Consider the following 27887-nt stretch of genomic DNA (forward strand, 5'->3'; position numbering starts at 1 on the left):
CGATTGGTGGAGGCGAGGGCGTCCTCGGTGACGTCACGACCCGTAAATTCGCGTGGGCGCAGCGGGGCGTGGCCCGGGGCATGTCGCCCGCTGTGATTGGCCAGCCGGGGGCGTCACGTGGCGGCGGCGGCGCGTGGCGCGAAGGCGGAAGCGGCGCCATTTGCCGGTGCCGCGGGCGTGCGGGGCGGGTGGGGGTTTGTGCCGGCATAGCCATGCCGGGGGCGCGGCGCTCGCTCGCCTCCCCCGTGGTGAGCGGCGTTCTCTGCCCATGCGGCTCCCCGCACGGATCAGCGGTGGAGAGCGGCGGTAGCGGCGGGGGGAGCGCAGGGTCCTGCGGGCGGTCGCTGTGCGAGGCCTCCGAGCAGGACCGGCGTCTCCGCACCCTGTTCCAGAAGCTCGACGTGAACCGCGACGGCGCGCTCTGCATCCACGACCTGGCCGTGGGGCTGGGCCGCCTCGGGCTGCACCGCACCGAGCTGGATCTGCGGGTGAGCGGCGGCGGGCGGTGGGATGTGGCCCGGCGGGGCTAAGCGGTCCCGCGTTCCGGGGGTGAGGGAGGCTTTGGCCGCTCCCCTCATCCCGTATCCACTGCGGAGCCGTCTCCGTGCTCGTCTCGCGAGCAGGACGTGGACTCTGGAGACCTTCCAGATGTGTCTGGCCGGGGCAGCGGTGGCACCTGCGCATTCTAGCACCATTGCAGAACCTGCGTCCCTTTAGCGTCCTGATCCCCGAGCGAGAGCGGGGCTGTGTGATGCGACACGGCCGCTCCGCTCCCCAAGGGTCCTGGCCTCAAAGCCCCCCTGCCGGCTTGCACACTAGACCCGGAGGAATCGGCTTGCTTGCCACCTGTAGGCATGGACGGTATTAACTGCCCGTAATTAATAAGAATAAAACCGTAGTATTTCGGCAGGAAAAACCATAAAGGAAATCGCCTTTCTCCAGGACTTAGGACAACTTGCATTCTGACTTACACTGGTGAAAGGTCCTTTGGAAGCGATTCTGTAGTCAAGAGTATTGTGCAGGTTTCATTCTATCACCGTTTTCCTCATATGAGTCTGGCACCGTGTTGCTACTCATGTTTGCCCAGGATGGCTTATGCCAGACTCGTTTATTTTAAGGGTTTGGAAATACCTTAGAATGTAGGGAGGCTACTGTACTGTACAGTTTGCACATGGAGTACATAAAACATGCAGCACTGGCTTTCTCTTTGAGTATTGGGAGCCTTTTGTGCTCACACCGCTGTGTGTGATGCTGTACACTGAGAGTTCCAAGGTTCAAAGTGATGCTGCTGTATTTAACTGTGATTAGTGTAATTTACATGTCTATGATGAATGGGCTTGTCCTCAGTGCTGTACAGTTTGTCCCTGCCTAGTCGCTTGTATTTTATGTGCGGGGCCATGAAAAAGCTGAGTATCATGTGAAGATAGGAGATAAACACATGGGCGCAGCCAGGGATGTGCCACCACAGAGTGCCTGAGTCCTGCAGGAAGGAAGAAGAGTTTAAGAATAACTTCTGACTCACTGAAAAGATATTTAATTCAAGTGACAGTTTGTATTCTCTCCCTGTTCTGGGAGTGGTGCCCCAGTTTGAGTGCTTTACTTGCACAGTCCTTTCCAGGGTTTCTAGTTCCTTTCTAACTTTGAATCTCCAGCATCTTAACTTCTAACATTTCTTTTTGGTCAGCATCTTCCTTGCTGGTGTAAAATACAAGAATTCCTTGTCAGTGTGATCTTGTGAGTAGTTTGGTTGTGCTGTTTCTCAGAAATAACATGAGTGCCATGGGGGTTTTCTGCTGGGTGTGTTTGGGTACCTAAAACTGATTGTACCACAAGTCACCTGTGCATGCCTGTGACACTGACCTGCTGCCACTTGTGGGGCCCAATCCTTGACCTCTGGCAAAAGACCCTCATAACCCAGAATGTTCTGTGCTTATGCCTGCATGCCTGCCTCGGTTTGCATTCCCTTCTCTTTCTGTGCATGTAATTCAATCCAGCCTAACAGTCTCCAGCCCAGGAAGAAGCACCTTAAAACAAACTGCGTTTTTACTTCCCAGCACAGAGTTTCTTTGCTTGGCGCGCTGCGGGAGCGGCACAGAGGAACCGTTCTGCGGGAACTGGAACTCGCTGCCGGAGGGAAGTGCTGGCTGGATGCTGCTTAACAATCCTGTCTTTCTGCTGAAGCCCTTGTCTGTCAGTATTGTTCCTCAGCCCTTTGCTTCCTCTGCCTCCTCTTCCACATCAATAGTGTGAGGGGGGTGAAACCCTGGCACGGGTTGCCCAGAGAAGCTGTGGCTGCCCCATCCCTGGAAGGCCAGGCTGGAAGGGGCACTGAGCAACCTGATTTAGTGGAAGGTGTCCCTGCCTATGGCAGGGGGTTGGAACTGGGTGCTCTTTAAGGTCCTTTCCAACCCAAACCATTCTGGAGTTTGCAAAGCATTGTTAGTATGGTAGAGCATCCCCTTCAGCCGGATAAAAACCATTGAGAGTGAGGATGCAGAGTTCAAAACTCTCAAGTTCCAGTTAAAAATGTGGGAACAGCCCTCAGCTGGCTAGCAAACTTCCATGTTGTGCAGTTTTTAGGGAAATCAAATAAACTTCCTGTTTCCCAGGCAGTTCTATTAATAAGTCAGTCTTTTTTCTGCTCCCTCCTTAGCTAATTATGGCACCTCAACGCTTAACTAATGTGAGGTCATGCTCGCGAAAAGTGCTTAAGTGTCAAGATGAAAAACGTTTCTGATTTATTGGGCATGGTGTTTGGAGACCAATTTAGGTATAAATCACATGGATTGCTTGTGATTAGTAAGTTACTTGGTGCCTCTGGTGCACTTTATTTTTCCTTCCATGCAGCAGTACATTTGATATGGGAGTTGCCTTCCAGCGTTTGGGAGCAGATGGAGCATTGGGCTCGTAAAGTGAGGTTATCGCCAATCTTAGCTGCGTCAGTAGGCTAAAAGTCCTTGTGGTAACAATAACTTTTGGGCTGAACTTGAAAAGAAAATGAGCAATATTTTGGCTCCTTCAATGCTTGAGAGTTCTTGCTGAGATAAAATCCTTTGTGGCATTCTTGGAAAATTGCTGCCCTCTCTTTTAGACGTCGCCTTCTGTGGTGGGGGAGAGAAGGCTTGTACTCAGATGTCCCTTGAGATGGAATTCGTTTATGTAAATGATGCTTGCTTTTTTTTTTTTAACCCATACTGTAATCTTTAAACCAACTGACAAATACAGGGTGCCAAACCAGTGAGCCTTGTAACGAAATGCTTGTTTGCACTGGTCAGCATGAAGCAATCCACATACTTCACTCTGTTTAGGCAGTAAAGTGATAACCATATGAAGAATTTTTAAAATGCCTTTTTTTTTTTCTACTGTGTGAAGGGATAGTCTTTTACTGCTAAATTTCATCTACCTCTGGAATGGTCAATGTCCTGTTACTGTTGCTTTCTGACTTTATATAGACCTATGGAAGTGGAAATATGCACTTAATGGAAATACGGTGAATCAGAACTGTTTCCTACTTTGTATCTGGAGATGTCCTATTGCTGAAAGAATGTGTGATGGTAATATTTGTGTGTTTGCTAATACAACTGTTTTCCTACTGATCCTGATTAACTGCAGGGCTGGAGTGCCATTCCAAAACCTCATCTCTGCTGCTGAAGTTCCAGACAGTCTGAACTGGTGGGATTAATCCCAGCTGCCTAGAGACAGACTGAAGTGGTGAACTTTGTCTGCAGCTGCCTCTTCTGTAGTGGTGCTGAGCATCTTCTGCTGGACTAGTTCACTTTAAGAAACAGAGAAAACATAACCTTTTTCTCTTTTCAGTCCCAAATGTCCTCTTTGCCTCTGCTCTAACAATGATGTCCTCATTGGCCTTGTGATACTTTGCCTTCCTAAGTTCATATATGTGACTGTGATTGCGCCCTTGGTTTCAGCTTCCCCATGGGAAACTACATCAGCTCCCAGGCTGCTGAAATCTGCTTTCATCACTTCTTCCTTAGCCTCGTATCTCCTCTTTGATCTCCAGGTCCTGGCTGTCCAAACTTGCCCACAAGGTCTGTTTTGCACTTTTCCCATGTACTGAAGAAGCAAAGCTGTGCTGCTGCAGCTGGACTCTGCAGTGTTCTGTTTGCTTCAGGCCTTTCCTCCGAACAACTTTGCATTTTAAGTGTGTCCCTGGACTCTTCCAGCTGTGTCCATGCCATTCTGGGATAATAGATCAGTTAGCCCTTTTGCTAGTGACTCTGTGGATGGATTGAGAAACTCTTTCTACTGTAGCAGTTGCAATCGTAAAAAAATTTAATCTTGTTTCTGATCAGTACTTCATCTTCTGTCATGATGTCATCTAATTCTTCTTTCCAGGCTCTATTTCTGTAACTGTTTTATTCTTCAGCACTTTTGATACTCTGTTTTATACTATGTGCAATGTACTGCAATTCTTAGCAATTGTAAGGGGCAGAGGAAGCAGGGACTTCTTCCAGTATGATGCTTTCACCTGTTTTCCATTCACAGCCATCTGGAATTGGAGGACCCAAGTTTTTATTGTGTTACAAAAGTCAGTTTATGATAAAAAGAGCAAAATTCTAACACTGTTGTGTAATTTGGACTGGAATATCGCTCCAGCTCTCATTTAGATCTCTCAATATATCTCCAAACCTATATACATTTATGCATTATCACATTTTCATGGTTTATGTGTCTTGAATCCTGCTGGGGCACTTGTGGAGCTTTTAGCTGGGCCTTTGTAATTCACCCTGAAGGGTTGAGCAACACGAGGTTGTATCAGACAAATACTGTTACAGTTTGATATTACAGTTGATAGCCTTCCTTCTGCTGCCAACAACTTCTCATCCACCCATCTCCTTACTAATCCCAAAGGATAACCCTTTGTGGATATCCCAAACCAGTTGTAATACAAGGTGAAACCATTTTCAAGAACATGTTAATAAAATTCACACATTCATGAATAATGTTTATTAAAATAATAAACAAAATAGATCATATTTGCTGAGTCTGTAGGGAGTGGAAGCCTGTTTTTGCTCTTTGTAAATTATGAAATGTGTGGTTTGATGGAGGCCCTGTTCTCATGCACTTGAGCAAGAGCAGAACTGTTGGTCAGTGATTTAATTGTAGATAAAACTTTCAATCTGTGATGAGTGGTTAGTTGGTATGAATTTGGGGTTTGTTGCCTTCTCTGAGTTAGGCTGAAGGCGCAAATGAACTCTTTGTAATTAAATAAACTCTTTGTGAGTTCTTGACAGCTGCAGAAAAGACTTTGAGAAGACAGGCCTTGGCTTTGGCACAAAGGAGACTTCTGGGTGCAGTGTTGGTTATTAATAGCCTTGGCCAGCAGCCCCTACAGTAAGAGCTTTGGGATGGGGAATGTCAGGGAGACGGGCTGGCACCCCAGCCGCCCGAGGCTGTCACTCTGCCAGAACCCAGAGGTCTTGCAGGGAGGGGCAACAGGGAGAAGAGGGGTGCTGGGGGACCAGGGAATCTCAGACTATCTTGGTGAAAGTCTTTACCCAAACTTGGTCTCTGGTCAGCCCTGCCTTAGTGTGATTAATGTGTGAAATGGGCAGTATGTGTCCACTCGATGTTCAGAGGGGAGGCTGGGAAGCAGGTTTTAAATGCAAATATGCACAGGAGAAACTTGCTCCTGCATGTTTCCTGTGCATATAAACAAACAATTGCAGATTAGACAAGTGTTGCTTTATGTTCATGTACATATAGGACCAGGTATACAACTCTTGAGGGATGTTTGCTCTTCCAGGATTGTTTTTTGTCCTATCTTGCAGAAAATTGGAGAAGCCTGGTGATTCTCTGGTTTATTTAGCAGAGACCTTTGTCCTATTTGCACGGTGCTAACCACCAAGGGCTGCTGGCTGACCTTTGAGAGATGTAGGTGCAACTGTGACTAGAGCATATAAATTTTAAATGTCAGCATTGTGTAAGAGTCTCTCTTCTAGAAAGGCATCCTGAATATCACTGATGTGGCCTCACAGTATTACTTCCTGCAGGATGGGGTCTGTTCTGAACTTTGTAGGGAAATGAATGGCTGTAGGAACCCCTCAGCCTGAGAGGAATGAAACAACAAAACTCATCCAAAGCAGCTGGTTGTGCCTGTGTAGAATACGCAGCAGTGCTTTGGTCTTTCAGTGTGTTCTGTGGGGCATTTTTTAGTGACCAGGCTCAATGCCTGTAGTGGACATATCTTCTTGTCCGCATCTGCACTGGCTTATTAGAATCATTAATATTGGAAAAGACCTGCAAGACAGAGTCCAAACTTTTACCCAACACCACCCTATTAACTAAACCATAGCACTAAGTGTCACATCGAGTTGTTTCGAGAACACCTCCAGGGATGGTGACCTCCCTGGACAGCGTGGGCCAGTGCCTTACAAACCTTTCCGTGGAAAAAATGCTTCCTGATGTCCAACCTGAACCTCCCCTGGCATGTCTTAAGGCCATTTCCTCTTGTCCAGTTGCTGTTTGCCTCAGAGAAGAGGTCAACTTCCAGGTGGCTAAAACCATCTTTCAGGGACTTGTCAGATTACTGAGATAACGGCAGGTAAAAAACTCCAGACTTCAGCATACTTACTGTTTCTTTTAATTTTTATTTTTAATCCAGCTGAATATTGAGCAGAACCCTTAAATGGCTGGTGAGCATTAATAAAATGACATCAAAGCCATAATAAGGACTTGGTCTCTTGTTTAAAAGCCCTACAAAATGGTGGTGCTGCAGCCCTGGGCTCTTGGTTGCACATAGTATAACATTATACGGTGTTGGGAGGAGGAGAAGGGGGAGGGAGCTTTTTCCTACAGCCCTACTTGTAGCAAATGGGAGTCTTTGTTCTTGTTCATGTCCTATTGCTATATTTGTCCCTGTGAATGTGGGACATGAGCACAGTTTAATGATGGCTCAGTCTTTGTCTCGGGTGGAGAAGCATAGCTGTGATAACTCCTGTCCATTTGGGAAGGCAACGGAGATATCTTGAGTTTTTCCAGCTCACATGACATGAGCTTCAGGGGAGCTTCTGGCAGCTAAAGTGGTTTGCAGTGGAGAATTCTGCTTTTAGAGAAATTGTTGAAATGTTTAGATCATGAGTTCCTTGGAAAGGCAAAGCTGCTTGGTATGCGAACCTACATTGTTTAGCCTGAGGAGAACCGTGTGGGGGCAGGTCTGGGCCCGGGCTGCGGCAGGGCCATCCTTTCTCACTACCTATTTTCCTGCTTAACTATCCGGTGCAGCAAGAAGTTGATTTTCTAATTTCTGAGTACTAAGGATGCCCTGTCTCTTGGTTAATCCCTGCTCTTCATATAATATGATATGACCTTGGTGGAACTCTCTGTCCTGGGCAGTGGCTCTGTGCTCCCCCTCCCTGGCCAGCTCTCTCTGTATTTTTCTATTTGGCACTGGCTGTGGATGCCTGAATATATCAGCTTGGGTAGCTAATTGCTTCTGCCCGGGTTCCTGTAACAAGGAGACCTGGGTTTCTTTGTAGTGTTCCCTGAGCTATGCTGTGTCACCTTAATATATGAATGTACTTGAATGTCACCAGACAGTTTAATTATTTAAGCAGCAGTGGCCAAGACGTTTAGATTTTATGTCATGGTTTGAGAAGCACCGTGCAGGGTAAACCTCAACTTTCTAAAAGGTGTGAAGTAGTGACATACTTAGTTTTCTTCTTTCAGAAATTACATGTGAAAAGATAAGAGGTAATTGGTGGAGTCATGGTGGCCCATCCCAGCTGGGGGCTGGGTGCTATCTCTGGGTGGCACACAGTGTAGGCAGCAGGGCTCCCTGGGATGCTTCCAGGAGGCTCCCAAAGGAGATGAGTCACTGCTCATTCCTGCAGGGTCACCTAAGGAACCAGAGACTGCCAGCAACTCTCCTTGTGCTGGAGGAAGAAAGGGTCATTGCTCCCAGCACAGCTCACTCCCCTCTGGCCCCTTTTCTTTTTGCCCTCCCTCTCACATTTTTTACATGTTAGCAAGTCATCAGTGATGAGGCCCACATATTTGCAGGAAAACGCTGTGCATTTACCCAAAAGTCTTCTAGAAACCATCTTAAAGCAAAAGTGAATTTCTGCCAGGTATACCAGCCTGGAAAAGGCAAGTGTCTGTCTGAAAACTGATGTGGCTGAACAGGATACAATATACCTTAGTTCTATGGCTTACACAGAACCTCCCTCTGCCAGCTTGCAGTACTGAGGAAAATACTTTAATTGAGCAAAACATGTCAGTCTCGTGGCTTTTTTCTCTCTCTCTTTTGTCTCCATTTGGATAGATTATTGTCTCTTTATTGTCAGCTTCTCCTCAGGCTGTCTAATGACTGTCCATTTTGGTGTGCAGGGCTCTGAGGCCAGCTGCCACAGGCGCCTTCTGTCCCCAAGTGACTGGTGTGCTGGCTGAAAGCCAGAATTCAGATCACCCCTCCTGCTTTTTCTGCCTTAAATCCCAGGTCTGGATCATGCAAATGGCTGGAATTGGAGGAATGGCTGTCTTCTAATGAAGCTGAGGTTGGGAAAGCTGTTTCACTGTGGCCTAGGTGTTCAGTGAATTCTTGCTCCTCGTGTTCCTTTGTGTCAACTTTCACGCTGGACTCACAGTATTTATTACATCTATTTTATGTGTGAATGATTGGCTTTATGGTTTGTTTTGGTAGGGTAATACTTCCCTACAAATTCCCTGTAGGAGTGCAGTTGTCTTGCTTCTAGCTATAATCATCTTGCTGTTACTAGGTTTATTATTCTGAGCTAATAAAATTCCCCACTTGGTAAAATAAAATGCTTTTTTTTTTTTTTTTTCTTAAATATGATTAGAAAATTCCATCTGTTCTCAAGGAGTTGTGTGAAATTAGTGTGGTGGCAGAATTCATCTGAGGTTTCCTTTACTGAGGACAGAGGCCAAGGAAGCATTGCATGTAGTTTCTTGCACAAATTATTATTTTCTTATGAAATCTCTGCGTGAACAGAGGAAGATGGGGGTCCCTGATGTGCACACACCTCTAATGTTAATACTAATGCAGGGGAACAATTCCAACAGTGTCAGGTAACATCTGCTCTTAAATGGGGCCTTGTGAGTATTAAGTGACCACAGAGGACAAATCTCAAGTTCTAATTTGGGTGCTTTGCCTTCTGTATCATGACTTGTAGCTGGGTGAGTGGCAGGGCAGCCTGCCTGTTGCTGCAGGCAGCTCAGATGCCCTTTCCACACTTTTTTGGACCCCATCCATGGGTAGCCTCAACTGGTTACCCCAGCAAAAAGCTCTGCAGATTTCTGGCTGGGTTAATGAGGTTGTCAGAGGAGCATGGGAGCAAGGTAAGTGCAGGGCTTAAGTGGATGTGTGAGATGACTTGTAGTGGCAGTAAGCTTCAGATTAGTTCACAGCTGCTTGTGAAACCACAGCCTTAGGCTAATAGAAACTGATTTTGAAGAACCATGCCCAGTTCAGAAAATCTGCTTTGTTCCTCTGACTTGAGATCATTAAAAATTTCCAAATGTCATCTTAAAGGATCTGATTTATTACGTGTTAGAAAATAGTTTAACTTTTGTGCTTGTAGCTGTGATGACTAGCAGCAGCTCAAGGTAATGGAGGCATGACAAGAATTCCTCAGTCTTTTCTGCCTGTGCCTGAGCTGCTGACTGCATCCCAACTAGAACCAGACTGTGCCATTCTTTGGAGAGAGACACGGCTTTCCCACACCCTCACCCCAGTGTTTCTGTCCCATAATTCTGTAAATTTGTTCTGTGTGGTTATTTTTTGGTATGTGTCAAATTTTAAGATAAAAAACTTTGTTGCATACTGTGCATCGACCTTGTGATTAAAAAGCATTTTTTTCTTCTTAAGTAATTCTGGTGTATTTGCAGAAGAATTTTTTTAATGTGATGCCTTCTATGTACTTGTCTCTCACGTTTTCCATTACTTAGATTTGTTACAGGAATTCAATGATAGCAAGTTCCCGAAAGTGATGTTCATCTCAAAATTTATGTGCAGCTTAGCTCTCAGACTTTTTAGATTTTGGATTGTATTTTCACATCTGACATCTGTATACTAGAAGTTTCCTGCAGTCTGTCACTCTCAAAAGCTGAAAACTGAGGTCCTTTGCTTGCTCTTGCTGTTCTGTGTTGGGTAGGGAGCCCCTGGTGATGGAACCTGTGGGGTCTCTACTCATTTCTCCTGCCTCTTAAAACCCCCGAAGTTATGGAAGAGTCACAATATTTTGGAAGTGAGGCATGCAGTGCCCTCTGTGGACACAAAGAATTTGGGAATATGAAGTAAGTTGAACTGTAAAATGGAACATGCTGCTGGGTTCCTCCAGGGTGGGTTCTGGTGGGAGGCTGATACAGCCTCACCAGTCAATGAACAGCTGCTGCTGTGGCAGCAGAGGAAAGTGTGCTATTTCTTGTAGAAGTCCAAGCAATATCATCTGTCCCTGTGCATATATATTACTATCTCCTTGCAGTCCTGCTCTGGCTGGTCCTACCTTTGACTAGGTGGCTCAAGGCTCCTCCAGCAGAGCTCGGCCAGCCGACCAACCAGCGATGGTTTAAGCACAGCTCTCCCACTGATGAATGGCTGTAAACGCTGTGCTGGGAGCCAAAGGCAGCAGCACAATGCAGCACCAAAGAGCTATTGTAGGCACGGATGAGACTATAATAGACCGGGGAGAGAGAGTGCACTTAGAGGTTAATGCGGCCATGGCTGGGCAAAGCCGGCTTCTCTCTGCAGAACCATCTGCTGCCGTAACAAAGAGCTGCAGCTGGAGCTGCGGAGCTACACACATCCCTCGCACGCTGCTCCTTGCTTTGGGGCAGTGCCTTCCACGCTCCGGCCGCTGCCCGGCTGCCCAGGGGCCGGCAGGCGCGTTCTCCTGCGGGCGGCCTCCCGCGCCGAGGGCGCGCTCCCGGCCGGCTGCGCGCGCTGCCGTGCTCCGGAGCAGCGCAGTGTTGGGAGCGAGGATTGGCTGGGCACTGCTGCAGTGGGGACGCAGCCTGGGTGCTCAGCATCGCTGCTCAGCCTCGCTGCTCGCCTGGGCTGCCGTTGGGATGAGCCGGGACGCGCGGCTCAGTTGGCAGCTCTGAGAAGCTCTTCTCGGAGAGGCTCATCTTTAGCTTTCCTCCTAAGCGCAGCGTCTCGGCTTCTCTGTCCAAGCAAGTCTCCAAAGCGCAGCGTCTCGGCTTCTCCGTGCCAGGGGGCTTGTGCTTTGTCTGTTGCCATCAGATTTCTGAGGCTCTGGTACAATGAGCTGCTTGTCAGGCCAGGCACGACTGCACTAGCAGCAATTTCTAAAGGCAGGAAGCGTCCGCAGGAGCGGTCTGTAAAGAATCTGAGCCTGTGGAGTCGCTGGGTTGAACCTCCCGCTGGCTGCCGTGCCGATTCCCGTCTTGGGGGTGCTTGGTAGTGCAGTCACATCATCCTTGGCAGCGGGCAGCTCCTGAGCGCGCAGGGTTTCCCTGCCCGGGATGCTCGCTGGAGCAGCAATGCTGCAGACCTTGTGGCATTTTCTGTCTAGCTTCCTTCCCAGGGCCATATGCCAAGGTCCTGCAGATGAAAAAGAGGATGAGGCCAGAAACACCACCCCACTTCCAGGCCCCGGGGAGAAAGGGCCAAAGGTGTTGGGGAAGACACAGGACAGAGGGACTGATCCCACTGAAAGGAGACCAACTATCCTACTGGTGGTTGGACCCGCAGAGCATTTTCCAAAGGTAATGGGATATCCAGGGGCCTGAGGAGGGGTTGGTGCACATGACAGTGGAGTGTGTGGTCTGCTGGGAGAAGGGGTATTGCAGGTGGAGTGTGTGAGTAGCTGTGTGTGTGAATTTGGGGAGGGGGGAGAGGAATAGGAAAAAGGAGCAGAGTCCAACGCGTGTGCTTGCTAGAAAGGAAGGGGCGGGGGGGGGCAGGGGAGTGACTGAAGAGAGGAGGTGATCTAACCTTCCAAACATGATGTTCAAAGTGTGGGAGAAAAGTGCTGTTTAGGGGCATGGGGGAATATGGGGGCCTCCAGGGTTCCTGGGCAACTTGTAAGAAGCATGACTGAGAGGGCAGGGAATGATAATACAGGTTAGTGGCGAGTCCCACCCTTACACTGGAGACCAGCAAAGAATCAACTGCATCCTAAAATGTTCTGGAGTCATTCTCTGGTAATTTTGCAAGCCTTTGGTAAAACTTGCATGTTTTGAGCAAATGAGGCTCAAAAGGCAGAGCCCGGAAGAGAGTAAAGCCTGTCCCTGGGGAGCGGGTCGCATAAGGGAGAGGCTAAAATCTGCGTGAGGATGGAAAGTTCCCAGGGGGTGGGAGAGTGGGGAGGTAGTGGGGGTGCGCAGTTGGCAGAGAATAAATGGTGAGGCTTTGTCTGGGGGGAGGCGAACAAAAGCTGATTAGTTTAGTGCCGGAGATCCCAGCACAGTGCTGGCCAACTGCAGTTCTGACTTATTTAATGGAGGAAGTGCTGTCTGTCTCCCCTGAGGATGGTGCAGTCAGCTCTGACTACATGTGGTTTAAAACCAAGGGTGTGACCTGGGATTAGGGGAGAAAGAAGTTGGGCATAAGGTCTGTGAAGGGTGGGAGGTGAGGATAATACTGAAGGGCTGCAGCAGAGATAGGGGTGTGTGACTTTCAGCATCCAGTTTATTTGACAGGGAATTTGGCACGGTTGTTGCTATGAGCTTTCTCTTTAAAATGAGGGATGAACAGGTTTAGATTGTAGAGGGGATTAATATCTGTTCTGCTGCTGTTTTGAATGGAAACAGACAGGGCGGCATTTCGCATTCCGGGGAGCAGAAGCCACTCCCTGCTTGAATCAGACTGAAAAATCTGCAGGGACTTTTGCCTTCATATGTATCCTTAGCAGTTAGCACTCTGCATCCCCTTCCAAAAGATGAACATGCGCATTTTGAGGAGGACTTTGGTGCACAGAGGTTGAAGAAGGACAGAGGCTCAGAACTGAAGGAAGTGGTGATGAAAACCTTAGAATTACAGGGCTGAAAATCTCTGGTGTCTTCCAGAGAACAATGGTCTCTCAGTCAGGGAGAGTCCATCTGTTCACACCTGGAAATAAAGCTTTCTCTGAAAGGCGATACCAGTCTCCTCTTTCCTGTGTGACCCTGGGAAGTTCTGCTGCATAGGAACCCTAGGATTGGCTAATAGAGAAATACCTAGAGGATAAGGATGTGGTAAAATGGAGTTATTGCATCTTAGGAATTAACTGCCCATCTACCAGGAGGTTGTGACTTTGTAATTTTAGTTTGCCCTGATTGTAAAGTAAAACGCAGAGTAAAGCTCTTCTGTTGAGGATTATGCAGATAGGTTTCACCTTGCAATTCGGGCTGGCTAATGCTTCATCCAGCCCATGGCTCAGCTGATGGACAATAACTTCTTAAGATGCTTGACTTGTTTGTGCTTGATCAGATATCAGTGTTCCAATTACCTGTCTGAAGGAGAAGTGTTGGGAAAAGTCTCGTACAGCCTTAGGGATAGATAATAAACCACTGTGAGCAAACAGTGTTATTTGGTGTTTATAGAAAATGTGGGGGCTTTTGTTCTCTGCCACTGGCTGGCTGTGACCTTGGGAGCAGTCTCTGGACTGGCAGACCACTTTGTTTTGTAAAAACACCTGTTACTACTTCTCTTATAAAAACACACAAAATATGACACCTGATACTGGAGTTTCTGTAAGGAATTGATGTGTATCAATAAACTTGACTGGAGGGGCTTCCTGGCCTTGGCTCTTCAGTCTTCACTTGTTGTTGGTATGTTCCTCCTCAGATGTTTGCCTGTTTGAAGCTGTTCCAACATGAGGCTGTTTTTGCAAATACGGGATAAAATCCTGATTGCAAATGTGTTATGTTGGCCCTGGATCTGTGTACACAGGAGACAGGCATGATCTGCTCCTGACGTCACCATCTGGACTTGTAACTTTGGATCTGTGTGTTGTCAATGGAACAGGTCATCTTTCCTGGTTACCTTTATGTCAAATACCACATAGTGCTGTCTGCTGTGCCTGGTCTCCATCCTTCCCCTGGCAAAGCCTTTGCTGGTTGCAGCTCTTTCCTCTGCTGGGGTCTCTTAAATCATTAACTCCCCTCCTTCATACACCGTACGCTCTCTCTGCTTTGTGAGGACTTTCTGTACTGTCCAATTAATTATAAGCTAGTTTCCAGAAATTAAAAAAGACCAAGTCAGCGGAACCCAGCGAAACCTTCTAGCAATAGGGTTGGAGCCCAGAAAGCTGTTTTGCCTCTGAAGGAGGATGTTACGTGACTGTGACGCTTGCTGGCACTTGATATTTTTAGAGCCTTTTTTTTAGCAAAGAAAATTCAAAATTAAACAGCATACTTTCCTGCTCCTTGTATGGCTGCATCTTTCCATCCCTTGGGAGGTATGTTCTGGAGCTGATGTAGTAAACCAGTTATGAAGCAGATGCCTAGAAGAATACAAATGGCTTGGAAAGGTTAGCGTTGGACTGGCAGGGTATGGAAATTGGTAACTCGTGCAGCATTTAAAAAGAACCAAGTCCTATAAATAAAATGAAAATCAGTTTGCTAAAGGGATAAAGAGCTGGGTTTGTCTTACTTCACGGCTCACTTTTCTTGTCATCAAGGAAACTACAGAGGGTATTAGCCAGGCTGGCTCCACATGGCTCAAAAATGTGTCGTTACAGTGGCAGAATTGGTGGATGGAAATATCAAGGAGGAGTGACTTCATTTGGAGCTCTGTGCCCTGTCCTTGGTTTGATCAGGAATAGACGGTGTTAATGAGGGATGTACTGTCTGTAGCTGGCCCCTGAAGCCCTGGGCTGAGTGTGCTGCTGCCCGCAGGGGCTGGGGCAGTGGGACTGGCTCTGTGTGTGCTGACATGTGGGCAGTGACCCTACACCAGTGTCGCAGCAGCACTGATCCCTGCAGCTTTGGAGAGCTGCCTGGCTCTTGAGCATTTCCAGCTTTACCAGGAATTTTTTAGCTGAAATATAAAAACTTCTTAATACTTGTTTAAGTTCCCTTTGTCATTATAACCTGAATTACTGGTATAAACTTCATTTGTAATCTGTCTCTCCTTCTTAGCTCACTGTCCTGTAATTAATACCCTGCTTAAAATCAGCTTTAACCTCGTTAGCTTTCTCCTTTCCTCTGACGTAGGTAGTAGGGCCTTTTTTCCTAAAATGTGCCGATTTTGCCTTTTGTCTCTAGCTGCCAACTCCAAACAGAGTTTCTTAGGAAAATCTGCATCATGTTGGCATAGCAACTGAGCTGCCAAGCAGCTATAATAGTGATGCTTGGCAACTCGTGGGAAGGACTACGCAGGATCTTAAGGCTTTGTGAAGCAAATCTGAGCTAGATTTGTCCACTTACTACCTGTTGCTGGGGGTACCTGCTCTGCTCTGCTCGGTGAGGGCATTTGGTGTGTTCCGGTTTGGCCAAATTTAGAAATACATCCTCTCAGAGAAGGCACAACCACCCCTCCCCCACCAGGTTCGGGGAAAAAAAAAAATTTCCTCGAAGGAAAGTGAAAGAGATAAAAACTATTTATTTAACAAACACACAGGAAAAGGATAATAATGCTAAATGATAAAACCTCTTGCTCTGCTGAGAGAAACCTGGGGGAAAATTCAGAGTCCTTCCGTAGATCTCTCTCCCCCTCCTTGGAGCTGGGATGGGGTGGTGGGCCCACCTCCAGGGCCAAGGCCTCGGTGGAAAATCCTCCCAATGTATTCTGATGTTGAAACAGTCCAGCAGAGAAGAAGGGGGAAAAAAACGAAGTCCCAGGAAGACAAAAGTTCAACTCTCTGGAGGAAAAGGAGCAGAGAAAAAACTGCTGAAAGCTGGCTGGAAAGAAAAGCAAGCCGGGTGCTTCCCTTCCCTCCCGCTCTCCTGCCACAGCTGAAAAAAGTGTCTCTATCTCTGTGTGACCTTGGAACATGAAAACAAACTGCTTTGAAAAAGTTTTGCTCAGTTTTTCCTCCCCCCTCTCAGGCTCAGTTTAAAGGCATAGAAAGGCAAAAAAATTAATTTCTGGGCATGGGGCAGCGATAGGGGATACACATCACAAAGTCACCCCAAGACAGGCATTGGACAATGGGGTGTGTGTATCATGAGGGTGCTGCTTGCAGTGAGACTGGACTTGGTGGGAAGGCTGGGGTGTGCTGTGGGTATGCATGCAGTGAGCTGCTGCAGCTGATCTTTAAGAGGATCTGGAGTCCCTGAGAAGATCCTGTTTTCATGCAGAGACGTCAGCAGGGAGTAGATTAAGCCTGGTTAGGTAACGTGGCAGTGGTGCCATGGTAGGTGAGGTGCCTCAGCGAGGGCAGAGGAGACCATTGTAGGTCACGACTCCCAAGGGTACTGAGTTGCTGTGAGTCATGATCCATTAAGCTTTTTTTTTTTTTTTTTTTTTTAAATCCTTGAAATTAAGCCACTGATTAAATATTCCCAGTTTGTGTGATTGACATGCAGCTCCATGAACAGCTCATTACAGACCTTGGCTTTGTTTGAGGAACAAAATACCACAGTAAAGATGTTTGGGTCCCCTGTGCATGAGGGCCTGAGGGGAGTGCTGGTTGGACTTTGCTCTGCCAGGCAGGCTGTTCAAACACAGCAAACACTAGAAAATGTTGCTGTGTCTGCAGCAGTGGGGAAGGCTGTTATCTGGTCTGGCTTGAACCAGTTCAGCAAACACACTGTGTTACTTCTAGTGCAGACAGGATTACAGCGTTTGGGTTACTGGCAATGGCTTCTTGCATCTTCCTTGTGTGATAGCTTCTCTCTGATAAATACCAAGACTATAACTTCATTGAAAATTCATGGTAGCAGTCAGTGATTCTGTCCTGAACAGCATTGTTGCCTGCTGCACATTGGTACTCTCTCTGGAGAGCTAGGTGTTACTCCATACCTCAAACTCTCCACTAAATGCTCAGAAACCTGTAATTATACCTGCATTAAATGGTGCTTGTGCCACCCTCCCTCCAGCCTGGCTTGCTCCTAATGAGAGCTCAGGAACTTGCTTACAAAGTGGTTAAACTGTCAAGGGTAGAAACTGGAAAATGTTGTTCTACCCGGGACACTTCTCATAGCACATATCTGACTGCAACGTTTAATTGGAGTCAGAAGAGGATGAAAAATATTAAGCTGGTGTAACTGCTGTGTGGATGCTTAGCTAGGAGGCTTAGAAGCAGCTGAGGCTGTTTTGAAGCCTGCCCTTGATTTGGGCGATTTTCTCTGTATTTGGCTCAATGACAAACCTCCACAGGCTTTATTGCTGCTGTGTTAGTAACTCTGGAGTGCTACAGCGGGGAGAGATCTTTGTGTGCAGGGGTTGTCTCCTCTTAGCTGGCACAAGTGGTTTTGGGAGAACTTGCAACCAAAGCCAGTCAACTCTGGCATAACAAAGTAACCTTGTAAAAGTGGAAAACTTTTGCTTAAACTAGCTATCCTAAACATGCATTAAAGCAATAAGTGGCTGGCATCCTGTTCTTACTGCGCTTTAAAAAATTAATTTTTGGGAAGACAATGATAGTCCTCCTGTGTTGCATGGGAGGGTTGTGATCAAGACTGGTCCCCACTGTGCTACCTGTGTAAATCCCCAAAGAGGTGAGAACAGCGTAAGAAAGGACTGATCACATGTAAAGAACAGCGAGTGTCCTGGCCCTTGGCCAAAGCCTCTTGGGTTAAGAGAGGCACCCGGTAAGGGTTAACTGGCGATTGTGATTAAGGTACCTGGGTTTAATGGGAGCCAGGTGTTGAGCAATGGGAGGCAGCTCACGTGTCTCCTTCGTATCAGCTGGGTGGGACTGTACAGCCCCGGTTTCCCTTTTAAGTAGAAGGGCAGGGCTTGTGCAGCCAATCCCACTGGAGCCAGGCTCACTCATAGGCATGTGTCATGAGACTTGTTGGTATTTCCTTTCCACTAGGTACTGAAATTAGCTCAGGGGAATCACTCAGTTTTACTTCCCTTCCTTGCTGTTCGGACTGAGCAGGGCAGCTGAGTCTCGGGCTCAGAAAGATGCTCTGCCTCTGTCTGTACGTGCCGGTGTTTGGGGAGAGGCAGACAGAGTTTGAGTACTTTGAGTCGAAGGGGCTCCCAGCTGAACTCAAATCCATCTTCCGACTCAGCCTCTTCATTCCTTCCCAGGAATTCTCCACCTACCGCCAGTGGAAGCAGGTATGGCCCTGAGGGACGAATGGAAGGGAAGGAGTGAGCGATGGAGGGGTGGGTGGTCTCTAATACCTTGAGTGGCTCGCTTGAGAGGGGGAGAAGTTCATGATGGCTCTGTTGTAATAACTGACTAAAGCATGGAAACACTTCTCATGTCCCTTGGCAGGGATTGCTGAAGCAGCGTGAACTCTTTTCTTTTTGATTCTTTTGTTTTGAATTGGGTGAGATCCTGGTGTCTATCAGACTGTTTAAACCAGTTGATGTGAGTTAAATAGAAAAAAGGGGTTTTCCAAACGATGGAGTCTTCTGCTTCTACTTGTCTGTTCAGATACAGCGTTTCACATCCTCTTCCTCCTTCTTACATCCTTCCACCTGCCTCCTTCTAACAGCAGGACTGTAATGTAGAGTCAGCTGAAGCTGGTGAAGGTGAGCAGGTTTGTGCTGTGAGTGGGAGAGCAACTCTGAGTGACTCAGCCAGAGGTGGGTGGGCTGAGCTGGGGAAGGTTGTGCAAGAACGTTTTGCTTTGCTGTGGAAGGGAGATGCACTAAATCCATGGAGTGCTCCATCCTAATGTGTCTAGCTCTTGCTTTCAGCTTGCTGCTACTTTTTTTTTTTCATGACCAGGCTGTCAAGGGCCCAGAGAGCTGATTATTGATCAGCCAAGCTGGGGAGGCTTTTTACACCTCTGTGCAGAGACATGGAGAGCAGGCTGGAAGGTGTGTGGGTTCCCACAGTGTGCTCCAGGGGCTGTGACTGCAGGTGACCACTTCTGCAGCTGAAATAGCTTTAATGACCAGATTTCACGGTTGCTGTTGAGAGTGAAGAGGTGCAGACAGATATTTGTTCGCACCTCCAGAGAAGATGCTGGGAGCTTGGCTTTCTCACCCCTCACACATATGCTGTGGGTTACTGTCAGGCAGGCAGCAGTTTTGTGCTGTGATTGTGGGAGAGGAAGGTGAACAGGGCAAAGCTTTTGCTGCCTGCAGTCTCTCATCACTCGTGGTGCATCTCTGCAGTTGTCGGGGTGTGCTGAGAGAGAGGGAGCAGTTGCACAGTCACATCTTTCTTACAGTGCCACGGAATTATTAATGCCTGTCAACTGGTTGGGGGTTGCCAGTGAGAGGGAAGCCCTGATTCAGCGGTTCAAGCCCAGTGTGCTGACAGGAGAGGGGTGTTGGTCTATATTTAGCCTATGAGTTGAATGTGAGGTCGTATCTGAACTTCACAATGGTCATATGATAAATGGCAGGTTAGGAATACTGGGCATACCTCGGAGGTCAGGGCAGCTGGGACAGCGCTTTCTTATTTAAGGTTCATAAAGTGATTAGGAATAATCCTCATAGCATTAGGACTAATGAGACAGGACTTGGTGGGTGAGAGAGAGAGTTTCAATAGCAAATCATTTAGTACTGAAGTAATTTTAAATTACACTGAAACAAAGACGGCTTATGAAGGGGACTGGTGGTCATAGACTGAGGACATACCACAGTGATCTTAGGCTTGCCTAATACTTTGAAGCCTAAATATTGAACAAGATACTGGTGAACAGAGGGTTAACCCAGTGTTTGATCTCGGCTCAGAGCTTCTTTAACAACCCATCTGCTGTTAACATAAATGTTACAAGAATTAAACCAAAGCTTTGGGTGATGCACTAGACTGAATCACACCTCATTGAGTGTTGCTCACTGTTTCATGTTGGAAAAGACATAAAGGCTGTCAAAGGCAAGTGACTGAATCAGAAGGGGAATAGGAACTCCCTGAGCCACATTCTTGCAGTCTGGAGATCACCTCACCTGTCAACATGCAGCTGTGTGCCCATGGATAGGACAGTGCATGGGCTATTGCCTCATGTTACAGTGAATTAATTAGTCATTTACCTTGTCCTAGATGTCTGGCATGGTTTGATCTTGATTTTAGCTTTGTCCTACTAAGAACCTATTCTTGCTCTATATGCATCTCATGGAAACTTGTGTAATTAAAGCACATAGCTTCAGGGTGCCTAAACCAGTTCACAAAGGTTTTTATCTTTGGCTGTGTTCGCTAGAGCTGGACAGGCTTTTGCTGGTTGGAGTTAGTTATTGCCAGAGGGAACTTAACTTCTCTAAGGATTGTAGTAGGCACAAATTCCTTCTCCTGTTCAGTTTTTTTTATTACCTGAAGTTCTGTGATTCACTTTTTATGCAAATCTGTTGCCTCATACTTAGTTCAAGAACCTTCATAAGGTTCATAAGGGCTTTACAGGGTGTTAATCAAGATACAGTCCTGAGACTAGACACATGACGCTAGCAGAATATCCCTGATAAAAGCATGAGGCATTCCATCTGTGTAATGGACTTTGGGAAACAGTTGGAATCAGGTGACTTTTCTACGCTACTGCATTGCTCAAATCTCTTGGAGGAATTACAATTCTGTCAGCTACTTTTTGGAGAAAAAGTCAAAGTTGTGTAGGAAGTGTTTTTTAAATATGGTAGAAGGGAGGATAGATCTGTCTGAATGAACAAAGGAACTGACAGTTCTTGGTTGTTTTCTGAACAGAAAATTGTGAAGGCTGGAGACAAAGATCTGGATGGACAGCTGGATTTTGAGGAATTTGTTCACTATCTCCAAGACCATGAAAAGAAGCTGAGACTGGTTTTCAAGAGTTTGGATAAAAAGAATGATGGTAAACACCTTTCTCATGCTCACGAGTGGACTCTGGTGCATGTGTTAGCCTGTAATGTGTGTCCTTGAGCTCACTGGGTATCTTTGCAGGCCGCATCGATGCACAGGAGATTGTCCAGTCTCTCCGGGACCTGGGAGTCAAGATCTCTGAACAGCAGGCTGAGAAAATACTGAAGAGGTGAAGATTCCACTGGTTTTTCTGTTTTTTGTTGAGGGAGTTAGAAAGAAATGTAGGGACATGGAACCCATCTCTTTTTCCCCTGTATGCACTTTCCAGAGACTTTGGCTCCTCCCTTTTTTCCTATTATTTTCCATTTTGATTTTTCCCTGTGAATTGACATACAATTACAAAATCATAATGCTATATTGAGAGTTACTGTCAGTCTCTCCCTGACCTGTTATGGGGAAGTGCTTGCACCTAAGCTGATTTGCATCCTTGTCTGATTGTCCTGCTGCCCTGATCTTGCTGCTTTGGGGAGGGACTCTGCAGAGTGTTTGCTCTTTGCTTTATGCGTGTGGCACTAACATGTTAACAACCACTTATTTGTGCTGTTTTTTTCCTCTTTTTTTTTCCTCTGCTACCTTCCCTCTGTCTGTTTGCCTGTGTGTCAGAATAAGGACGGGACACTTCTGGGGTCCTGTCACCTAGTAAGTATGATTTTTCCCTTCAGTGTCAGTTACGTCCCTAAATTTGGTAGGAGGGGGTGCAAATACCGTTGTGGGCTGGTTAGAAGGGAGACAGAGGGGAGGAGAGCCCACTTCTACCTCTGCATTGTTTGGTGAAGAGAAGATTTCCTAGGTTTGTCTTGTGTCTCTTTAGAAGTCTTTTAGTAGTTGCTTTGCAAAGCTCTTTTTGGTGTAGGCCTGGATAATCAAAGGGAAGGGGACGAGGAATTTGTCACCCAGTGGGATTCTGTACTCACCTGATGATCAATCTTTTTAGCATGGATAAAAATGGGACAATGACAATTGATTGGAATGAGTGGCGAGACTATCACCTGCTGCACCCCGTGGAGAACATTCCTGAAATCATCCTGTACTGGAAGCACTCCACGGTAAGAAATAGTTCCTGTACAACACGTCCCAGTGTTTGCCCAGCTTCTTGGTCCAAGTCCTGGCCCCCAGGAGCTGCTATCAGCAGTTCCTATCTTTCTCTTCATGGTTCATAGGTGCCCTGTAGCCGTGGAAACTCAATTGCTTCCTGACCTCTGCTGTAATCTTGTCACCTATCACTGTCACAGCTGCTGGCACAGGTGATGACGACTGCAGTACTGCAGGGAGACGAGGGTGTTCTCTTGGTGTGCACCTCCAGGAGCTCCTGCCAGTGGCTAGCCCCAGCTGGTTCAGGACCTGTTAAAACTAGAATCTGATTGCACAGCCAGCCATCCTTCCTGGAGATACATGTATGTGAATAGTATGTAATGAGATTTAACTGGCAGCGAGCTTGGAAGGTTCTGGAGAGGTCCAGCTTTTTTGCCATACAACTGCCTGCAGTTGGTCAGTTTGTTCCTAAATACAACCCACAGTATTTTGATATAGACAAATGTTCAGCAGTTGCCAGGTTCTTGGAGAGAAATCTTGACAGTTTCCCCTGTGACAAGTTCTAGCAGTGACAGCTCCTGTGGCCAGGCACAGCAGTTAGTGGCTGTAGATAAACTGCTGGCTTGGAATAAGCATATTCTGTACTTCAGCACTTGGCACTAATAAAGAGCAGTAAAACTTCAGCAAGATCACTGGCTGATGAAGCATTTCTCAACACCTTCTACTTTTGCAGATCTTTGATGTAGGAGAGAATTTGACTGTCCCTGATGAGTTCACTGTGGAAGAGAGGCAGACAGGGATGTGGTGGAGACATCTGGTTGCAGGTGGAGGTGCAGGTGCCGTGTCCAGAACCTGCACAGCTCCCTTGGACCGTTTGAAAGTGCTCATGCAGGTATGATGGAGCGGTTCCAGTTTGTTTAAATGCCTGAGCAGATTCCTTTAATATTTATGGTTACCTGGGAGATGATAATGTTCATCAACACAGCCAGCACTCTGGCCAATGTTAATCTCATCATTCTTTTAATGCTATTTTAAAAAGCATTTTGAATTATTTAAGTGATCAAAGTTATATAAAAAAAGTTATTATTCATTGACTAGAAAAAGTACAGAGAATCTTTTTGGAGGTAGACATGTCAAAACTGTCAGTAATAACTTTTATGGAAAACTTGGGTTTTGGTGAAACAGGTTAAAATCCTGCGTTCCTTTGAGAGACCCTGAGGCCATGAGAGTTGAAGTGAACATGGTGGTCAGTTGGCAGAGCTTGTATTCAGTACTATCAGCATTAGAAAGAAGGTGGAAAATATTGATTTTAGTCTGCTTTGTCACTGCACCTGCTCTTGAACCATCTGAATTGTTGATGGGTAGTTGATCCTATGCTAGGTATGGGAAAAAAACCAGCACACTTGCCTGTTTAACCTTTCCTCCCATTCCAGAGGGAGATATTGATTAGATTCATTAGTTAATGGTAGACTTGCCAAAAAAGAAAAGAAGCTTGGTTTCCTATTGTAAAAGTTATCTGGAAGGGATTAAAGCCTTGGCAAATCTCTGGGTAAATAAAAAAGCGCCCTTTTGTCCCTGGATTACAGAAAAACGTTGCACTGTCGTAATGGGGACTGGAACTAATCCAGGCTTGTCTCTCTCCTCCAGGTTCATGCCTCCCGCAGTAACAACATGTGCATCATTGGCGGCTTCACTCAGATGATCCGGGAGGGTGGCCCAAGGTCACTGTGGCGAGGGAATGGCATCAATGTGCTGAAGATTGCACCTGAGTCAGCCATCAAGTTCATGGCCTATGAGCAGGTGAGGGCACAGACAAGTGTGACTGCACAAGGACATGCTGAAAGGAAAATGCTGGCTGAGATAAGTCATGGAGCCTCAATATCTGTCTGTTGTGGCTTCTGCAGATCAAGCGGTTCATTGGTACTGACCAGGAAATGCTGAGGATCCACGAGCGGCTCCTGGCCGGTTCTCTGGCGGGGGCCATTGCACAGAGCAGCATCTACCCCATGGAGGTGAGGCAGGAGACTGAGAGTGCAGCCCAGGAGGGCTCATGGGGAGGGGCAGGGATGGGAAGATGTGGGTAGAACAGCAGCACTGTGATATTTAATTAATGAGTTCTCGGAGGTGGTACCAAGTAGTATTGCTTGCAGGACACTTGCTGTGGTCCTGACAGTCATGCTCCTAAGACTGATTTTTGTCTGTACATTGTTCTCCTGCTGATTCTCATAGGCCTTCATGCTATTTATTCTTCTAGGTTCTGAAAACACGGATGGCTCTAAGGAAGACAGGACAATACTCGGGCATGTTGGATTGTGCCAAAAACATCCTTGCAAAGGAAGGAATGGCTGCCTTCTACAAAGGCTACATCCCCAACATGTTGGGAATCATTCCATATGCTGGTATTGACCTGGCAGTCTATGAGGTATGAAGCCTTTAACCTGTTGTTAGGTTAAGCCTAACAATTATTATATGTTATTGCTAACCTGTTGTAGGGCTGTGCTGCTTGTGTGGCCTTACCACTGTCAGCCCTATCAGTCACAACAGGAGTTTAAGTATATCAAAGCTTTCTTGAACAGCCTTATGGGGCACAAATGGATTTTTTTACTCAAAAATGGCCTAAAAGATAATCCAATATAATAATTCTATTTCATAAACCATAGTCAACATCATGCATGGTCCCTTGTTTCTTTTCTTCATGAGAAAATTGCAGCAGAAACTTAAAGGAGGGATTTTCCCCAGGCACTATGGCAGCAGCAGCTCAAAAAGATTTGAGAAGTCCTCTGCTTCTGGCTGAACTTGAATGGAACTTTCTGGGCCTTTACTCTAGATCTTTCATGAAATGTGATACTCCTTTGCTTGCCTCTTCCCTGCTAACATTGGGCTTGTTCCTTCCAGACACTGAAAAATACCTGGTTGCAACGTTATGCTGTCAACAGTGCTGATCCCGGGGTCTTTGTTCTGCTGGCCTGTGGCACCATCTCCAGCACCTGTGGACAGCTTGCCAGTTACCCACTGGCTCTTGTGAGGACACGCATGCAGGCCCAAGGTGAGAACTTTGGGAACAGTGGGAACTCCTGCCTTGGTTTCTGAGCAAGGCTGAAGGTTCTCTAGTGTAAACATTGCAACAACAGCCTCAGCTGGTCCACGCAGCTGAGCTGTGAGCTGTTTACGATGCTGCAAGGGGACAGTGGACTTCGTGCTGCCCTTCTAACCTCTGTGGCCAAGGACCTCCAGGACAGAGGTTCTGTTTTGCTCAGATCAGCAGTTCTGGGCTGAGGGCATCTGCAGAGCAGTTTGAGAAAATACTTGCAATGTGGAGCATGGAATGGGTAGCTGAGAAGTTAATGCTGTCCCCCACGAAGCACCTTTGCTGTGGGAACATCTGAAAGCACATGGATCAGAACTGCTCTTAGAAAACAAAAGTGTTTTCACCACGTAGTCTGCATTATTTATTGTGGCTTTCCCTGTTGCAGCTTCAGTGGAGGGTGCTCCTGAAGTGACCATGAGGGGACTGTTCAAACACATACTGAAGACAGAGGGAGCGTTTGGGCTTTACCGGGGTCTGGCGCCCAACTTTATGAAGGTGATCCCAGCTGTGAGCATCAGCTACGTGGTGTATGAAAACTTGAAGATGACTCTGGGCGTGGACTCGCGGTGACCAGGAGATGCTGAGGACTCGGAACTCTGAAATCTTGGGATGTGATCTCAAGACGTATAAGCCATCTCTCATTCTGTGAATGTGTCGACACTAAGCTGACTAAGCAAAGCTGTGAAATCTCAGATTGTTTGTGAGTCAGTAAGGAAGGGGCAGGAGAGGATCTGGTGTCCTTTGCCATCTTGCTACTCAGAGCTCCACATAAACCATCACGGGGTCCTTTTTGTTGGGCCTTTTGGGAGACCAGGAGATGAACTCCTGGGAACTCTTAAGGCGGGAGTTGCTGAGGTCAGTTCCCAGCAGTATGACAGAGTAGCGAAGATTTGGGTTACAGGTCTGCTCTCAGCATGTTGCCTGTACAGAGTGGTTTGCCTACAGATAAGCACCTTCTGACTTGCTGAAAGAGCTTCTTTTTTCATTCAGAGAGCTGCTTTTTCCATTCAGTTGTTTAACTTCCTACCCATTGTTTAAATTTGTACAAACCTTGTGTAGGAGCTGCTGCCACACCAGGCTTTTTATGTTTACAAGTATTCCTTTGGGTGGGAGACATTCACGTTCTGCTTCCAAGAATTGACATGAAATGTAACTTTGATCTATACTGGTTTGGAGGGCTGGTGGGCAGTGGTTTATCAAGCCAGGCTGAAGGTTACTTAAACCAGCCTGATGAAGAATTAGGATTATTTATTTTTTATAGGTTTAAGTGTGTCTCATAAACCTACTAACAGGATGCACTTACTAACAGAAGCAGCAGACTAGAGCCTGCATGCCTGTATCGTTTGCATGCCGGGATTGGCTTGTCTTATACTCTGCAGGGGCTTGGAAAGGGGAAGGCAGGAGAGCCCTGGGCTGCCCGGCTCATGTGATGCATGGCTTTAGTGAACAAAGACAAAATAACTCAGATCTCCTGTGCAGTTGTGCTCCCAGCACGACATGAGAGCCCCTGTGCAGCGTTGCATGGACCTCTGAATTCCATCCTGCCTGGTGCCGAGGAGAGCTCGTGAACCTTTTCCAAACCCTGTGCCTATGCTGCTATCTTATCTCTTTAGACCTCTTGGTAGATCCATGTTCAGGTTTCCATTGGTGCGATGGAGGCCCCAAGTCAAGAATGTCTGCTGTGGGAACAGGTGTTAGGGAGAGGGGCTGGCTGTCACTGGGAGAGGTGAGCTTTCAGTCCTGAAGACATACTTGCTTGTCTTTCAAAGGGTGCTTTTCATAAGGCTAAGGGAAAGAGATGGCTTTAAAATTTCTCTGATCGCATTATGGGCTGCTTTAGTTAATAGGATCCAGCTTCTGAGGCCTGGGAGATCCTCACCCAACTTTTCATTTTGGGTAAAATGGACCAGCGTTGCATTCCACTGTTTTACTGCTTAAAGCATATTTATTTTGTATTTATTTGAACAGAGTTATGTCAGACTATTTTTATAGGTTTGTTTAAATATTGTTACTGTGCTTGTATTTCTTCTGTTTTAAAAAGTTCTCTATTAGTTCTCTTACATCACACAGCTGAGTCGTGGGGAGGGATGCTAAAGTTACTCATGTACCTGCCCTCTGGGGCTTGAGCTGCCTTTCCCACGCCTGGGTTTGTTGCTGGAGGACTTCAGCCCAGAGAAATTCTGTAGCAAGAAGCCATAGGAGAGAAGGGAGCAAATGAGGAAGCAGAACCTTGGGGAGATGGTGCACGGTGAGGCTTGCCTTAGTTTGGAATCGCCTCTGTGCACGGTGGAAAGGCTTTGGGTGGATGGCTTAAGTTGGGAAGTGGAAGGTCTGTGGATGCTGGGTGTCACAACAGTTAATTAAGAGCGCTTGGGGGAATTTTTAGGTAAGGGGGGAAGAGAGAAATCTCAGGGACTAAAGACAATACACGTTTCCAGAGAGATGGAAGGAAACTTGCACTTGGACATGAGCTGCTGCAGTTGTGCTTTGAGGCTGAATCAGCATACCCTGCTGCTGAGCCAGTGCTCATCGCATGCAGGAGGACATGCGGAGATGTGTGTGAGAAATCGGAAAAGGATTTGCTAGCACTCAGCAGCTGCTTTTTTTCTGACAGATTTTGGTGGTTCATGGAGAGTCTCCGAGGTGAGAGAGACTCTGCCTTGAATTTCAGTGCTGTCAGTAGTAGTCACATGGAAATCTAACCAGCAATGGATTAGTGATACGATTTTTTCCCACCCCCCTCTTCCTGAGACCTGTCATAAATTCTGCAGTGGCTCCTTCCTACCAGTGTGGCCTAATGAGAATATGAATATCAGAATGCAAAAATCAATGCAAAATGACAACCATCTTTGTAGCTGTAACCACAAATTGTTATAATGCAAATCTAACTTGGATTCTTCATGTAGGGAACAGTCTGCTAATAAAGGTCTGTTAAAGAGATAACCACG

At 46.8% G+C, this 27887-nt stretch overlaps 1 protein-coding gene across 6 annotated transcripts; it reads left to right on the top strand.

Moving 5' to 3' along the window:
* Nucleotides 1-189: 189 nt before the first annotated feature.
* SLC25A25 (solute carrier family 25 member 25) lies at nucleotides 190-27882 on the top strand. 6 transcript variants are annotated; one of them, XM_039561498.1, is made up of 11 exons: nucleotides 190-488; nucleotides 20685-20811; nucleotides 20901-20988; nucleotides 21423-21458; nucleotides 21754-21865; nucleotides 22585-22743; nucleotides 23499-23651; nucleotides 23756-23863; nucleotides 24106-24273; nucleotides 24747-24897; nucleotides 25325-27882. In XM_039561498.1, the coding sequence occupies exons 1-11, from the start codon at nucleotides 213-215 to the stop codon at nucleotides 25507-25509; spliced, it is 1563 nt and encodes a 520-aa protein (XP_039417432.1). In that variant the 5' UTR covers nucleotides 190-212; the 3' UTR covers nucleotides 25510-27882. The 6 variants fall into 6 exon arrangements, with proteins under 6 accessions (XP_039417432.1, XP_039417433.1, XP_010395967.1 ...); XM_010397665.4 differs by lacking the exon at nucleotides 190-488 and adding an exon at nucleotides 10990-11703; XM_010397667.4 differs by lacking the exon at nucleotides 190-488 and adding an exon at nucleotides 17822-18154.
* Nucleotides 27883-27887: the final 5 nt, after the last annotated feature.

This window comes from Corvus cornix, chromosome 17 (genome assembly GCF_000738735.6).
Source record: "Corvus cornix cornix isolate S_Up_H32 chromosome 17, ASM73873v5, whole genome shotgun sequence".
NCBI classification, from domain to species: domain Eukaryota; kingdom Metazoa; phylum Chordata; class Aves; order Passeriformes; family Corvidae; genus Corvus; species Corvus cornix.